We start from the raw sequence: 17163 nt of genomic DNA, 5'->3' as shown, positions 1-17163 counted from the left end.
TACTTGAGAAGAGTTATGAATTCTTCACTATAGATTATGTGTCAGGAAGTCATCTCTTAGATTTGAGTTAATAAAGCAAACTTCAACCTTTTATGGGGTACTGGTACAGGCTAAATGATGGGTTCCAGTGAAGTAGGTGTAGCCCAGTGAGTGGTTTGGTTTATGGGCAATAACTGTGGAACAGTAACTCAAGCTCTGACTAAAAATGACTGTGTAGGTAAAGTGGATGGAAAGACAAGCTGCTGCTTTGGCACTGTTGGGCCAGGAAGCAATAAAACCTTAATTCTGTGCCCCAGCCTCGACCACACTGAACAGGGTACTGTGACCTGTCACAAGGGCTTCTCACTGTTCAGGAACACAAGAGCAGACTGGTTATAAAGTCCTTTTGTCCTTGTAGTCAGCAGAATTGCTGGAGCAGGGCACCTGCAGCCCCCCTGTTTCCTGCTGCCATCACAGGATGCCAGTGTGAGACCACACTGGATTTTAGATGGGGTGAGTTACAGAGAGGCTGTGCAAGGAGCCCACAGTGGTTCCTCCTCTTTTCTCCTGGTGTTCCTCAAGGCAAGCCAAGAGCTCTCATGGTGCAAATCACAGATTCACAGAACAGCTTGGCTTGGAAGGGACCCCGAAGATAATCTGGTTCCAATACCCCTGTTGTGGGCAGGGACAATTTCACCAGACCAGGTTTCTCAGAGCCCCATTCAACCTGGCCTTGAACAATTCCAGGGATGAGGCAGCCTCAGCTCCTCTGGGCAACCTGTGCCAGGGCCTCAGCACCCTCACAGGGAAGATTTTTTTCCCTAATATCCAATCTAAACCTAGTCTGTGTCAGTCTGAAGCCATTCCCCCTTGTCCTGTCACTCCACACCCTTTTAACAAGACTCTCTCCATCTTCCTGGTAGGCTCCCTTCAGGTACTGGCAGGCCACAATTAGACCACCCAAATTCTCTTTTCCAGGATGAAGAAACCCAATTCCATCAGATTTCCTCACAGGAGAGGAGCTCCATCCCTCTGATCATCTTGATGGCCTCCTCTGGGCAGCAGTAAACCACAGTAGAAGTTCAAGGTCAAGCACAGCCTTGAGTTTAGAATGCAGATATACACTAAATTAATTATTTTTCCATCTCTTCTGTGTTTGAAACACTCAAATTGTGCTAAAGTCAAGTGAATTGCAGAAGCAGAAATGAGAGAAACCTTTAAATCAGACCCTCCCCAGCAACACTCCCTGCACATGAAGTTAATGAGTGTGAGTAAAAGACAACTTCAATATAGACTTAAGGAGAAGATTCTGCAATGGGAGTTTTTTGTGGAATTTAAATTGCTTTCTTCTTTGCAGCAAAAAAGTACCAACAAGACAATTGTAAGGTGGATTTAGTTACTCTGGGGATATGAACAGTAGACAAAATTATAAAGGAGATAAATAAAATTCAAAAGTTTTTCTCTGAAAGTTAGCAAACTGAACTGCAAATCCAAGACTCAGATACAGCGGGAAGAGAAGGACAAAGTATTTTGAACCATTTTGGATGGCAGGTGGGTGGAATTGAGCTAGGAAAAACACCTGTGACAACGTTCAGCCATTAGTCACTTAGGAACCATGACTGCTGCATTCCAAAGGGATTGCAACAGCAGCTGCTGCTGCTTTGCTGTGGTGAAGGTGAGACTGGCAGGTGCCAGTTTGGGATGTAGGCCAGGCTTAGAGAGGCTCTGGTGGCTCGGCAGCACCACTGTGGGCGTGCCTGCAGAGGCCAAGGAGGTGGTTACAGCCAGGAGAGAAAAAGTGCTCTGAGACTTAATTACGTGTGTGTGAGCAGCGAGGAAGAAGAAAGGAAACAGCCAAATGCCAGTGGGAGCAATGTGTAACATCTGAGGCAATCACTGTAAGTACCCAGCGCCTGAACTTAAGAACTGGTCGATGCGGTTTGTCACTAGGGCCCTGTGTGAAGACCGGGCAACATCAGAGGCTTGTGGCTCTTATGGTTTCCAAGGAATATGAATTAAGGAAAAGAGAAAAAGACCAACTGAAGTAGCTCTGGACAGCAATCAAACCCCATTTGAGGTGATTCCCGGAAGAAGCTTTGGCAGCCTGAACATCCTGGAAACTTCCAAGGGAAGGAAGAACCGCTGAATTATAATGTAAGTGGGGATGTGCTGTGCCAGGTGTGCTGCTGCCTGCTGGGAAAGGCTTTGGGATAGGGCTGGCATGTCTGTCATATTTTGGTCTTTGTAATAGGAAAGCAACATTTCTCAAAAAGGTACAAAAGCCTGTCTTGTAAAAACAACCTTAGAAACAGCTGCTGGAGCTTAACTTTCGCTATTTCAGCTGGGTTTTCTTTCTCTGTAACTTAGAATTCAGATTAATTTATTTTTAAGTCTATACTGAGTGATAAAACATGATCAGTGGGTCTGCAGAATCTTAAGCAGGTAATCCTCTTCAAAACTACATAGTTTTATTATTCGTACTGTTTTACAAAGTGATGGGACAACACCAAAAATAAATGTATTCATAAATCCAAAAAGTCATGGTTGTTAAAGTAGACAGGCTTAAAGTTTATGCTGACAAAAAGTACCCAAGGTTATCAGTTTGTGAGTTCTTTTTGAAATAAAACTTTTGGGAAATACTAATATATGGAGCTAACTTAACAGGTAAACAGATACTTGTTTCTAGTGGGAGCTTATAATTTTATTTGTCAGAGGGTATTGGAGATAATATTAGACCAAAAAAAAAACCCTCTGAAACCAACCCACAGCTATTGGATAAACTCAGAAGTGACATTAACCAGCTTGGAAGTTAAGTCATCAGGAAATGCTTCTTTTTCCTTCAGACAGCTTTTATGTCCCACCACGCTCCCCATTTCCTCATCCTTAAAGATAACTTATTCATGGCACACCTATTATCTCTGTAGGAAGTTCTTCTTCTCTTGGGATTCAAGAGCATGCATTTCCTCTGAGTAAATAATTTTGGTATCTCCTCCCATAATTACACCCACGTTGAGTAGGAACTCTGGCATTAGACAGACATATATTATAGGAACCAGTTAATTCGTTTGACAACTTTACAGGTATTAATAACAACTGCTAAGTACCTCTCCCTTCTCTCAAATTTCAGCTGACAGCACGAAAAGATTGCTGGGTTTTTCCTTTTTATGATTGATGTGACTTGGACATCCTTGAAGAGCAAAGTAGAAGTTGTATGCAATTCAAATAAGCTGAGGGAATGGCAGGTGAGTTCTGCAAGTCATTTGCTTCTCTTCAGCAGATATTTACTCAGGGCTGTTTCCTCAGGATTCATGCCCTGTAGGTATCTGCTCAGATTTCTTATCTGAAGGTAATTTTATATTGTCATTTGGTCTTGCACTTCGTTTTCAAAGTTTTAATGTTGTTATTATTAAGACTTGGTTGAGAATAATTTTTGAGTTAAACAGAGGATATTGGGACATGGAGGAGTAAAGAAATTTTAATTACTTGAAAAGGCACCATTTTTTAAATGCTTTGTAAGATATGTGTTATGCTTGGTATTGACAAAATTTGTGTAATCCATTCTAATGAAGCTGTGAGCATGGAACATATAGATGGGAATTTAAAAATACATTAAAATCCTAACAAAGGAAAATAGCAACTGAGAGCATCTCTGCTTTTTTCAAGTTTTAAATGAAGATGATTATTGAGGTGGGCAATTGCAAAGCAGGGTTCTTTCTCATTTAATGCTGGAAAAAACATTTACAAATCAGCTTTGCAGGGCAAGCAGCAGCTAACTGCAGTTTGCTGTTGTCCCATACATTAATGGTAAAAATTCTCCTTTTTAGCCTATCAGTACTTTCTCACATTACCTTTTTGTGGTCCTAAACTACCAGAAAAAAAAAATCTTCCTTGAATTTAATTAGAACACTTTTTTGCAAAATTAGTTTTACCTCGTCTTCAAGGATTAAATTGTAGTTTAATATGCAGATATATTGTTTCAGATCTGACTTAGTATTTCACTGATAAGCTCTGTGGTATAGACCTAGAAGCTTGTTTGAAGATCCCTACAATAATATTGCATAGGCATTAATCCCTCCTTTCCATTCTATTCTTTTTGTTGTTATTATTGTTTTCCTTCGATTTCCCTTTAAAATGGTGGTGGTCTTGTGTCCCCATCCTGTCCCCACTCCCCCACCCTCACCCTCATTGCACTTATGATATTTTAATAAAAATTACTTGGAAGAGCCTTCACCTAGGTACTTGCCCTGAGCATTTGCCAAAACTTGGAACACAATGCTCCAGGTGTATTTTGTAGAGTCTCCCAGGGCAGATATAAACACAGAATGTGCTTCTCAGCATTCCCAAAGACAGCACAGCTGCTCAGGTTTGAGCCTGGCAAGAAAACAGGGAAGGAAAAACAATCTTGCAAGGAATATCATATTCATATTTGCTTGCCAGCAAGGCAGTTCAGCATTTGAGGTGTCAGGAACTACTTTACGGGTTTTAAACCACAGACCATAATAACAGCATATGTGCAGGAGGACACAATATCAGAGAACTCCAAGCACACTGCAAGAAATTCTTCTATGACATGAAATTACTGCCTGCTAGAACAGGAACTCCAGTGGTCCAGCTGGAGTTTGAACAGAGCTGGATTCAGACAGATGGATTGATTTGTCAAAAGCTTCAGCATGTCCTCAAATACCTCTTGTTCATCTATATAAGACAGATGATCTCTCACTATGCATTTCTCCTTGCATCTAGGCCAAATGGCATCAGAATCTAAGCAGGAAAAGTAAGATGTTCTAATTGCCATTCCTGTGACCCTAAAAATACGTATTTTGAAAACAGAGAGGGGCTACAGGACGCTTTCTTTGGTGCTGATTGTGAAATGACACCAATTTGATCCTGTAAATTTCTTTTTAAGTCAAGTGGTAAGAGAGCATCCAACCCTGTAAAGGAAGTACATAAGTGCTCTGTATGAGGGCTCTTTAACAAAACCCAAGGAAATATTTCCATTATTGACCAATAGACTTAATTTAATGGGGCATCTGCTTTTTAGTTGTACTTCCTCCCACAAAAGGTAATTGCTCTTAGTAACCTCACCCTGCCACTAAACAGCAAATGACCTCATGCCAGCTGCTTCTTCATAAGTTTTCTTGTGTTTTATAGACCTGACCCCAACACACATCAGCTGGCAGCCATCAGTGAATGCAGCCAACCACCACACTGACAGATATGCCAACACCGAGCTGACCGTGAGGCGAGGACAGCCCTTCAATATCACCCTGTACTTCAACAGGCCGAGGCAGAATGGGGAGAGCCTGGGGTTTGTCACTGAAATAGGTAACACTCCCATAGCTGATCCATTAGAGATTAGATTAGAGATTAAAGATTAGAGAGCTCTAATCTTTATTCCTTGTAGTTCTCTCCTTATTTTACTTAGACATATGATTTTTCTGCCTGTATTTTTAGTGCTTCCCGCACCCCAATGTGCTCAATTTCAAGTGTGAGGTTAATGTTCGTTTATTTTATGAAAATATGTTTATTTTATGAAAAATCCTTTCATTAGGATCTTTTCTCCTGAGAAGCTGGGAAGCTTCAGCTTCTTCATGTTTTGCTGCTTTGGAATTGTTCACCCAGCATGTGAAATTGTTTTTACTTGATGACCAATGACAGCCAACTGTGTCGAGGCTGTGAGCAGTCACCAGATTTTATTATTATTCCATTCTTTGCTAGCCTACTGATGAAATCCTTTCTTCTATTCTATTAGTATAGTTTTAATATATCATTTTCTTTTAATATAATATATATAATAAAATAATAAATCAGCCTTCTGAAACATGGAGTCAAGATTCTCATCTCTTCCCTCATCCTGGCACCCCTGCAAACACCACCACAAATGGCGAAACCAAGCTCTGGGATGGAAACCTGTGACTCTTTCTCTCTGGCAGGGCCATCCCCCTCGGAGTCCCATCGCACCAGGGCAGCATTCGGCCTCTCTGAGGCGGGGGGCAGCGGCTGGAGTGCTGCCCAGGGACCCAGTGACTCTGCAGCCATGAACTTCACCATTTCCAGCCCGCCCAACGCCGTCATCGGGCGCTACAACCTCACCCTCCGCGTCACCGCAGGCAGCAAGATCTTCTCCAGATACCTGGGCCAGTTTGTGCTACTCTTCAACCCCTGGTGCCCAGGTAGGTGCCAATGCCTTTGCTCTTGGGCACAGCTGACCTTGTTGCTTTCCTGCCTGCACAGAGCTGCTCCCTCAGGCTGTCTCTCTTTGGGTCACCAGAGGCTGCAATCTCAGCCCTGTGCTCAGAGGCCTGGTTTCACTGCATTAAAAATCTGCTGCCACCCCCTTGGTACCCCAACACAATGTGCTACATGGGGCTGTATCATAGGCTGTTTCACTGCTGCCACCCACTTTGTACCCCAACACAATGTGTTATATGCGGTTGTATCACAGGCTCTTCAGAACTGAGCAAATCACTTTTTCTGGAGACAAGGCCTTCTCTGGGCACATTCTTCCAGTGCATCACTGCCCTCTGCTAAAGAATTTCTTCCTAACTGCTAATCTGAATCTCTCCCTTTTTACGTTATAACAGCTCCCCCTTGTCCTAGCACTCTCAGTCCATGTAAAGCATTGCTCTCCCTCCTTTTATAAGCCCTTTAGGCACTGGAAGGCCACAATGAGCTTTCCCTGGAGCCTTGCCTTCCCCAGAATGAACACCCCCAGCTCTCCCAGCCTGGCTCCAGAGCTCAGAGCAGCTCTGTGGCCTCCTCTGGAGGCTCCAACAGCTCCACATCTCCCTTGTGCAGAGAAGCCCAGAACTGGATGCAGTGTCCCACGTGGTGTCTCACAAAGTCAAGGGGGAGAATCCCCTCCCTCACCCTGCTGCCCACCCCTGCTGGTGCAGCTCAGGATGTGGTTGGCATTCTGGGCCACAAGCACACACAGCTGGCTCCTGTCCAATTCCCATGCTCTTCTCTTGGGTTGAAAATTGACATCTCTTGTTGCTCCAACTTTTCTTTTCCGCACTTCTCCTGCAATATGTTGAGGCTGCAAATTTCTAACCTCATATTTTGCAACTGTGCAATAGTCTAGAAACCTGGATTAGCCTGAAAACGTGACACCCTGGTGCTAAGAGAACTTTTAGCCATCCCAGTGAGTAAAGAGCTATGGGAGAAAAGTAGCCACAATCATCCACTATTTTTTTTCCATGACCATATGTTAATCAAGAGCCACTAAGAAATGCGTCAATAGCCAAGATGAAAAAAGCTGCTAATTAGCTCAGCAAGTCCTGGAAGACAGAAATAATTACACAAATATGTTCAGGAAATTCAGACCATCTCTGCACAGTCCTGAGGGAAAAAAACTTCCCCAGAAACCTCTGAAAAATAATTTGTGTGTGAGTTGTAATTGACGAAAACCACACTGCAGGGACAGCAATATGTGACAGCTCCTGAGCTGGAACACCAGCGTGGCTGTGGTACACAAGAGACCAAACTCTTCTCAGATGAAAACAGACAAATTAAGCTGTGCCCGTTGCAATTTCAAACTAATGATTTTTGTGGAAGAGTCCTCCAGATCTACCAGATGATGCATTGGCTACTGACAGATAAAAGGGAGTATCCTTAATGAATGAAGGATGCTGCTGAATAAGTTCTGCTGAGTGCAATAGCTCCCTGGTCCTGAAAAACAGGAACAGATTCAGTTTGAGGGTATGTTACCACTATTGTAAGTGTCATAGCAGAAGGGAAAGGGAAATTTATTTTCTTGGCACAGGATAAATGGCAAATCTGGTCTGTAGATATGGTTCCAGGTGGGAGATTAATCCTTGAGCTGACGAATACAGAAATTAATTCATTAACTGTGATATCAATAAAGAACTACTTGTAAGAAAACAGGACTAGAGATGAAAGAAAAAATACTGGATTGGAGCACAGCTACTACAGAGTGGATCCTTAAGTATAATCTGAAAAAAATACTCAGATGAAATAGTTCATCACTGACTTTGGCACAAAACAGCATTTTCCATGATCAGATGGGCTGGGACAACACACAGAAATAACTGGCTGACCTTAGTGAGTGGAGAAGGTGAGAAGAAATAAGATATTATATTAGGAAATAAAAGACCACACCTCTAGGGAGAAATAACAATGATTTCAGTGACAGACTTATCACCTGGAAATCATGAAGAATGTGAAAACCCTTGTTAATCAAAGAACAAAAAAGTGAACACAGTGAACACATTTCAACAAAGTGAAATGGCCCTGAAAAAGGAAAATTCAATCTTCAGCTGTATAAGAGAAAATAGTTATACAGATTTAAATGTTAATGCCATTGGATGAGATGACAAGAATTAAACCATGTTCAGTGAAGGGTTACTAGGATAAATTAATACAAGAAAAAATTTCTGGACCAAAAAAAAAAATCTAGTTTAGTAAGCTATAAAGGTTTATTGAGAGCACATAAACCTTAGGAAAAAAAATGTTCTTCAAGTGATTATACAAGGACATTTAGATTGCTCAGAATAATTAAATCACAGAGCTAGAAGGATCTTAGAAAGTCATCTAGTCCTACACCAGGGCTATAAGAGAGGTTCAGTTCAGCACTTAGGTCATTCCTGAGAGGTCTTGAATTCCTTCTCAATGACCAGCCATTAGGGAAGCTCCAGCACCTCCCCTGGCAATTCCCTCCAATAAAGCACAAGCCTTTCTATTAGATCTTTATCCTATTAACTAACCAAATCTTTCTTGCTTTGACTTCAGTATATAATTTCTCATCCTACGTATGATAGACACCAAGAAGAGGATTTTATTTCCCCCTGCCCCATCCTCTTCCCAAGAATTTCTGGAATTAATTACAATGTTTGCCCCATTCCTTGCCCCCATTTATTTCCTACCTTAAATAATTCTGAGTTAATTCATACTTCAGATTTTCAGGAATGCTGAGCATTCTTAGTGCTCCTCCCACTTTTCCCAACTGGTCCACACCTTGAGGTGCAGCACCTGAAACTGGACACAGGTCTCCATGTCCATGCTACCCCAAAACTTCAGGAATCAACAGTGATGATATTATTTTTAAAAAGTGTGGACAGCAACCAGAGAAATAGATTTCTATCACATTATACAATTTTTAAAATAAACTGCAATTTCTTTATTTGCAGGAAGGGAAGGATGGGAAGTTCCTATAGGAAGGTAAAGAAGTTGATTCAATAAAATAGAAAAGCTGATCCTTTTGTACTTATTTCCTGCAATCCTGAACCTTTCAGAAAATATCTTTAAATATTATGGAATTGAAAGCAGAGCTAAGCAGATATTGCTACCTAAAGAGCAACCAAAACAACCTAAACCTCTGTGGGAACCAATACTTTCACAGCAGCTAAATACTGTGCCATAAACTTGGAAAAACAATGAACTCCAAGTGAATGGCTGAGCAGATTATCCTAATAATATTTCTCATAGGACTTTGGATCAGGCAAGCAAAGGTCTTCATTTAGGAATCTTAAAATAAGACAAATGCATCTGGAAAAAAGAGAAAAATGTCATCTGTGTCATTCTTTCCAAATCTTTTTCAATCTGTTCCACTTCTAACTACCCTGAGAAGACAGAAAAATGTGATGAGCTAGCCTGGACTTTTGTCTATCTTCCTCACAAAAACACAATGTGCAGACAGGGGACATTTAGATAATACACAAGGCTACACTAAAAATAGGGGAAAAAAGTTAAGTAATATGTTATGGACCCTTCTGTCACCTCCCACACCTTCCCTGGCCATATGTAATAACAGACATTATCACTGAACTGCACCTCTTCATGGAGCTGTAACAATTCTATTTTTCAAATAGAAGTTTTCTCCTTGCTAAATCAGGACAAAAATGTTTCTGAAAGGTTGCTGGTATTCTCAGCTTTAAGCCTCCCAACTTGGTTTACAGGTGATGATGTCTACATGTCCAATGAAAACGAGAGACAAGAATATGTTCTAAATGAAAATGGAATAATCTTTGTGGGCAATGCAAGGTACATTGAAGCAAGAGGGTGGTATTATGGACAGGTAAGTCACAAGGAATTTGTTTGAACTCTCATTTTGTCTCCAACAGCATTTATCTTATCATTATTTGCTGTTTATTTAATAACTGCACCAACCTGGGTAGCCTTACTTGTGGTTTGCTCACAGTGTGGCTATCAACTTTGGGGTGGGATGTCTCAGAAGGGAGGAACTGCAATAAAATCTCCTTTCATTCTGCTTGTGAAACCATCTATTTTCTTAAAAATGTATTTTATCTGATCACAGTTTCAGGACCTCCTAAACATCTGTCTCACCATGCTTGATCTGAGCCTGTACTACCGTCAGGACCCAGCCATGGACGTGTCCCGAAGAGGAGACCCCAAATACTTGGGCAGAGTCATCAGTTCTATGGTAAGGAATGGAAAACTTAACCCCAGCCCCACAGGAGTGAGCAGAAAGCACCTCTGAGGCTCAGCCATGAGCAGTAAATGAGCTACATACAGTGCAGTGCAGACAATTCACTTTGTGCATTCTGCCCACTGACAGATCAATGGAAATGACAACGACAATGGAGTGCTCCTGGGGAAGTGGCAAGGGAGCTTCCACTCGCATGAGAACCCCTCCAGGTGGGATGGCAGCGTGGTGATCCTCAAGAAATGGCGCCAGGACAATTACAGACCTGTCCAGTACGGACAGTGCTGGGTTTTTGCGGGTGTCATGTGCACAGGTGAGCTGTCAGGATACAGGGCTGGGCTGAAATGTTGGGACCTCTGCTTTTATCAGAACTACAAAGCAATAATTTCTACAAAAGGAACAACACTGTGAAGACCATTAATGCTGAAGAATCACAAATTATTTAGACACTTCGTTTCTCAGATATTTGTAACCATTGAAGCTTGTAATTTGTAATCACAAAGCTGCGTGGGTTCTGTTGCATTTCTTGCTCATTTGTTTTTTTTATAAAATGTATTTCAGTTTTGAGGTGCTTGGGGATTCCAACTCGTTTGGTTTCAAATTTTAACTCTGCCCATGACGTGGATAGAAACCTGAGTATCGATAAGTACTATGACAGCTCTGGAAGGACTCTTAATATCAGCAAGGATTCCACATGGTAAATATAATTTCTTCCATCTCATCAACAGCAATAGAGAGAATCTAGACCTAAAAACACTAGTAGTTCAAAAGCAACTGAGTGGGCAAAATGTAATACAACCATCTAAATTAATACTGCAGACATCCATTTGGAAAACAAACAAACAACATGCTTCATTATTTTCTCCCTCCCTGCCCTGAGGTCTCTATACCTCAAAAGCAGACAGTAAATCTGTCCTTTGAAAGAAGTACTGTAACTTGATACTTTGTGCCTCAGTTTAGAGTTTAGAAATTTTTTTTTTTAAATTCACTACTCGTCTCCAATTGGAAGTTTGCATGACTACTCTATATTATTGTTCTTTTTAGACATTGTTCTTTGTCTCCAGGGATTATCATGTCTGGAATGAAAGCTGGTTCGTTCGCCCAGACCTGGGAAGGGCATACAATGGGTGGCAGGTTTTAGATGCAACTCCACAAGAACAAAGCAGAGGTAACAGCCTGAGCTCTCAGCCTGACCTAAGAGTCCTTCTCCAAACTGAGCACAACTAATAAAAGTTTAACTTTTTTTTTTTTTTTTACATTTTAGGAATTTTTCAGTGTGGCCCTGCATCTGTCTTAGCCATCAAAGAGGGTGAAGTCAACCTGGATTACGACACCTTGTTTGTGTACTCAGAGGTGAACGCTGACTGCAACAGATGGATTGTGTACAATGATGGAAGCAAGAAGAGAGTTTATTGTGATACTGAAATCATTGGCAGGTCCATCAGCACCAAAGCTGTGGGCAGCAATGGCCGTGTGGATGTCACTGCTAACTACAAATATCCAGAAGGTGGAGGAATTAGCACAAATTATCTCCTTTTATTGCCTACTGAATCCTTGGTGCTGGGGAATGGATAACCTGCTTGCTTTAAACATCTCTACGCTGCCTTCAGAAAATATTTTTGCCATTGTGTTCAGATTACTTTTTTAATACAGCGGGTGCTATATTTCTGGTGCTATATATTTCTATATAGCTTCCTCATTAAGGGACAACACAAAATATACTTTAGTCCCTTCCACAGAAGTGTAAAATTGAATGCATACACAAAACAGGGCTATAAAATACATTTTACTACCCAAGGCAAACAAACCCTCAGGGTTTCACTCCTCAGTGTTTTACTGCAACCATGTTTAATACAGAGGCTGGCTGCCATCAGATCAGCAGAGTATCACTTAGCACATTACTGCATGTTCTGGCCAGAGAAAAAGAAATCTCCCTTCTAAACAAATACAAATGCATCATATTTCATTTTAGTGATTTATTCACCTTGTCATGGTATATCCCCTGTGAAAAACCTGAATGGAGTTTAATGAAGATACAGGGAGCTTTTAGGTATTGCATATTTCTGAGTGATGCTGATAGCCTGTATTGGTCTGAAAACCTTTACAGAGAGGAAGTGCATTTGCAACAAAAGTAGAATTTTACTTGGTCCTCTGCTTCCACCAGGTTCTTCTGAGGAAAGACGAGTCTACAAAAAGGCCTTGAGTAAGATATTGGGAGTAAGTGTCACAGAAGGACACACAGACTCTCCTGGGGGAAGACCTTCAGAGACAATGAGAAACCCTGGCATTGCTGGGAAATTCAAGCTGGCTGAACCTCCAGTTTTTGGCAAGGACATTAACCTGGTCCTGGTCCTCAACAACCTCTCCTCGGACCGCAAGAGCATCAGGGTGGACATGAGTGCCTCCACCATCCTGTACACGAGGAGAGCAGTGGCAGAGATCCTGAAGGCAGCCACTGCTGTGGAGCTTGGTCCTAAACAAGGTAACTTTTAATGTCCTTAAGGAGCCAATACAGCTCTGGTCCCAGCCACAGGAAGGCAACTGGAAAGAAGAAGCATCCATATCATACCTGTATCAGCTTTTGGTGCAGCTACTCATTGTTTATGAGTACTTTTTACATTATTTTTTTTTCTTCTGAAAATTTTGCACTACTTAAAGCATTAAGTAGATGTCTCATGAAATGTTCCATGGGAGGCTACACTTATGTTGCAGCTCCAGAAGCAGCACTATGTGTGTGTATCATGGTTTCTATATGTATATATATGTGCATGTGTCTGTGTGTGCTGATTATTACATAGGAACACATGTTACTCTTAACAAGTAAAAAAAGTCTGATGTGTGCCTTCTGGCACCCAACAGGCAACACACGAAAAGAAATCAACTAGGAAAAAGCTTAAAAGTTACAGTGAAACTCTGTCTCTCTTTTGAAGAGTGAAGACTGTTGGAATTATTATAGAGATCTTTTTCATCCCCAGGAGCTACAAAGATAAACATTTTCCCCACACACAGCAGAAAAGTTGTAGGACTACAATGAGCAGCTGACCAGGTCACTTGAAAAGGATCTCTGTGAAACTTGACCCAAACTTTCTTCTTGACTGAGGTAAAATAAAAAGCTTATAAGGAGGGAATAGATTAAAATAGTTATACCTCTAATAATAAGAAATACAAAGGGTCAGGAATCCAGTGAAATGCAGATAAGCAGACTCCCTCAGTTTCAGGCCAATGTCTTCTATTCAAAAGTGTAAGGGTCAAATGAGTTAAAGTAGGCAAGGATCACCAGAAGAGGGAAATACACAATCAGTCTCACAAGAAGGAAATATAAACAAACTCCACTGCCATCTTTTCTCTCTTCAGTAATGAACAAAACCCCTCACTGTAACTATTTTCTCTTTAGCTTGCTTTGGAAATGTAATGGTTCCTAAATATATTTCTGAATTCTAGGGAAGCATATCCGGGTAAAGATACCTTATACTCATTATGGAAAATATCTGACCACTGACAAAAGGATCCAAGTGACTGCTTTGTGTGAAGTCATGCGCTCACAGGGGCTGAAGCTGCTGGTGGAGAAGACAATCATTTTGGAGAACACAAACATCATCATTAAGGTGAACAATTTTCTCCCTGATGTTCTGAACAGGAGCTAAAAGATCTTTCTGGAGCTCAGATCTTAAGATGAGAATCTGGAGATAAATTTATTACATTTAGCCTGCCATTTCAGATGTTGTTCCAAAATTCTGCCTGCTTGAATTGAGAATGGAAGGATGTAAGAGGCCAGTTCTGAACCTTGTCCTGAATCTGCCCTGTTTCTCAGAACAGCTCTGTTACCTTCTTTTTTCCCAGTCACAAGCCACTGCCTTATGTTCCACAGTCCTTGTTTTCATTCCATGTATTGGCAAGTGCTTGTGTTGCCCTTGAAGAACATTGCCAAAATTCAGACTTAAACCCTTAGTTCTAACCAGTGCTAGAGCCAGTTCATATTGTTTTAGCACTTTAATCCTAATCAATGATGTGCCAAAAAAGAAAAAAAGCCATTCAGCAACCAAAATATCAGACAGGTTGCATGGAACATGTTAGTGTAGAGCCAGAGCTCTATTTCACTGAAATGATGCACAAAATATTGCAGACAGCTGGACAGCCCTATGGAGCTGAGCCACATCCAGCTTCAAACATGAGGAAAGATAATGTTTGTCACATCCAGCTTCAAACATGAGGAAAGATAATGTTTGCCAGCTAAATGCCACTTGCAGCTCCACTGAATCCTGACTCCAGGGAGCAGAAACATAAGCCAGGGAGTGACCAGAAAGGTGTTTTGTGCCTCAGGTGCCCCGGAGGGTTGTGGTGAACAGAGCTGTGTCCCTGGAGATCTCCTACGCCAACCCCCTCCCGGAGCCCGTCAGCCGCTGCGTGCTGTTCGTCACCCTCATGAACCAGCAGGTCAAGATCAAGTAAGTGCAACCTGCAGCAATCCCTCACTGCCTCCAGCACCACCAACAGCACATCTGACTTCTCACACAGAAGGAAAAAAACACACTTGGCTTGTCTTTTTTATATTTTCTACTTCTGAAAGCAAAAGTGACACCATACGATTCCTTCATCGTGTGGTGATTCCTTAATCGTGTGGTGTTTCTTCCACATAGAGCTTCTTTAACAACTCAAACCTGCTAACATTCTTTTTTCCTGGGAAAGCAAATGCACCTGTCAAATTCTTTTGTCTCTCTGCAGCTTATTCTACAGTTTGGCGTTCTGGTTTTATTTTCATATAAAATACCCTGATACTACAAAGATAATTAGGCTAAAGCAAACAAGTCAGACACTCCCCTTGGTTCAGCCCAAACAGAAAGTTTCTCTGTTCTCCTTTAAAGCAAGAAAAAACTTGCCTTTTTAAAACCTAAAGGCAATTTGTTATTTTTATTATTTTCTTTTCCTCTGGACTCTGCTGCTTTATGGATCAGCTCAGTGTTGAGTAATAGTTTGCATTTCCTAAAGCTTCTTCTATGGTAAAACAGCCTGACTTGCTTTGGCTGTGGAACTGTTTGGACTTAATAATCCATAAAAAAAAAGGAAAACATTGTTCCAGTAAAAAACTAAACCAATTTAGGCCAAAAGTAGATACAAGCCAAAGCACAATGGCCATTAGAAAAATCATTATTGCCAAAATAGATATGAACCAAGCAGGCATTGGACAGAGCACTGACCTTTGACATCAAAGATTTTCTATTCTGAGTTTGTGCTGACTATCCAAATTTGCATCCAGCCCTAAGATGAAGCTGAGACATTGCACCTCTCTTTTCCATAATTCCATTTAAGAATAAAGGAAGATGGTTCTGTCCTTTCTCATTTCTTAGTCTACACAAAGCCTCAAGTCCTTTCTCATTTCTTAGTCTACACAAAGCCTCAAACCCTAAATAATTCTCAAAACACAAGGCTGGGTCTCAAGTAAATGCAGTTCTATTTCTTGGGAATCTCATAAAAGACAATTCAAGCCTGAACTAAATTTCTTTTTTTTTTTCTATTCTTTTTTTTTTTTCAGTTTGGCACGACTGGCACCGAGGGAGAGATCAAAAATATCTTTTGAGTTCACACCTCGGAGGGCTGGGCCCTTACAGCTGCAAGTAGACTTCTCTTGTGACAAATTTTCACATGTTAAGGGATTTGTAACAATTGCAGTAGCCCCTGCATAATGTGATGGAATCAGCCTTCCATTTCAGCATTAACACAGCAAGACACTCTCCTCTGTATAGGGACAGGGGTGACAGAAAGGAACTTTGCACAAAAATTGATGACTTCTTACATTGCAATAGAATCCAGTCTGCTTTCATGGTGCTTAACTATTTAGTCTCTAATTGTATTTCTCTTCCCTCCCACCCCCTGACAAAAGAAAAAAATTCAGCCCCTTCTTTATAGAAATAGTTTCACTATTTTCAAATCTCATTCTGTTAAGCTCCCAGTTTTGACTCTTCCCTCAAATAATTAATACAATCTCCCTTTGACCAAATTCTAATTGTCAGCAATAAATAAAAATAATTCTCAACTGTATTGTTTTGTAATGATTTGTACATTCTATCGGGTTTTACAAGAAATCACAAGTCTGAGGAAAAGGGATTTTTTTTCTTCATTTCACAAGCCACTAACCTAGAATAATGGAACATTTCCTCCATTGTTCACCTAATATCTAATCTGTATTTTTGACACCTACAGTTCCATGAATGGGGAGGAAAAAAGCCTAGGGAGGATGGTAAAAGGGATGCTTGGCAGTATTTGTGTAGCCTGTGGGCACAGACCTGTCACAGAGTGGAGAACTCATGTACATATTCAAAACAGTAACTTAATTCCCATGCAGCTGACAGAGTCCCAGGCTCCACAAAGCAATAAGATTTTGCAATAGCGTGGCAGCCCAGCAGCACAGGGTGAATTACTCCTCTTGCCCACCAGTGTAAGGTCATGAGGTCAAGGAACACATCTGGCTTCAAACCTTCCCTGTGGCTCCCTCAGGGCAGCCCTGACCCCACACCTGTCAGTGTCTGCAGACAGAAACCTCTTTTGTGGGTTCCCAATCCCAGCATCTCCAGGTCTGCCCCAAAAGCCACCCTTTAAGTGGCTGTGAGGATTCCCTGCTCCTGCAGCCTCTCCAGGTGATGACTGAGCAGGTACAGGAGCTGCCAGCTCACCCTGAGAGCAGGATGTGGGGCACTGGTGGTGTGCAAACAGCTCTGCCAAGCCTGAGGAGTTGTATTTGCTGTGTGACTTACAAAAAGTTTAAATCAGAATTAACAAGCTGG

At 41.4% G+C, this 17163-nt stretch overlaps 1 protein-coding gene across 1 annotated transcript; it reads left to right on the top strand.

Moving 5' to 3' along the window:
* Positions 1-1936: 1936 nt before the first annotated feature.
* On the top strand, positions 1937-16380 carry LOC132078468 (protein-glutamine gamma-glutamyltransferase 6-like). The gene is made up of 14 exons (XM_059480629.1): positions 1937-2133; positions 3107-3221; positions 5131-5304; positions 5913-6152; positions 9897-10015; positions 10256-10381; positions 10517-10697; positions 10946-11081; positions 11449-11552; positions 11649-11891; positions 12549-12866; positions 13826-13989; positions 14705-14829; positions 15915-16380. The coding sequence occupies exons 2-14, from the start codon at positions 3215-3217 to the stop codon at positions 16063-16065; spliced, it is 2088 nt and encodes a 695-aa protein (XP_059336612.1). The 5' UTR covers positions 1937-2133; positions 3107-3214; the 3' UTR covers positions 16066-16380.
* Positions 16381-17163: the final 783 nt, after the last annotated feature.

The sequence above is a fragment of the Ammospiza nelsoni genome, chromosome 12, assembly GCF_027579445.1.
Source record: "Ammospiza nelsoni isolate bAmmNel1 chromosome 12, bAmmNel1.pri, whole genome shotgun sequence".
Taxonomy (NCBI): domain Eukaryota; kingdom Metazoa; phylum Chordata; class Aves; order Passeriformes; family Passerellidae; genus Ammospiza; species Ammospiza nelsoni.
The sequence above is the reverse complement of the archived record's forward strand: the minus strand, read 5'-3'. Positions and strand labels throughout refer to the sequence as shown.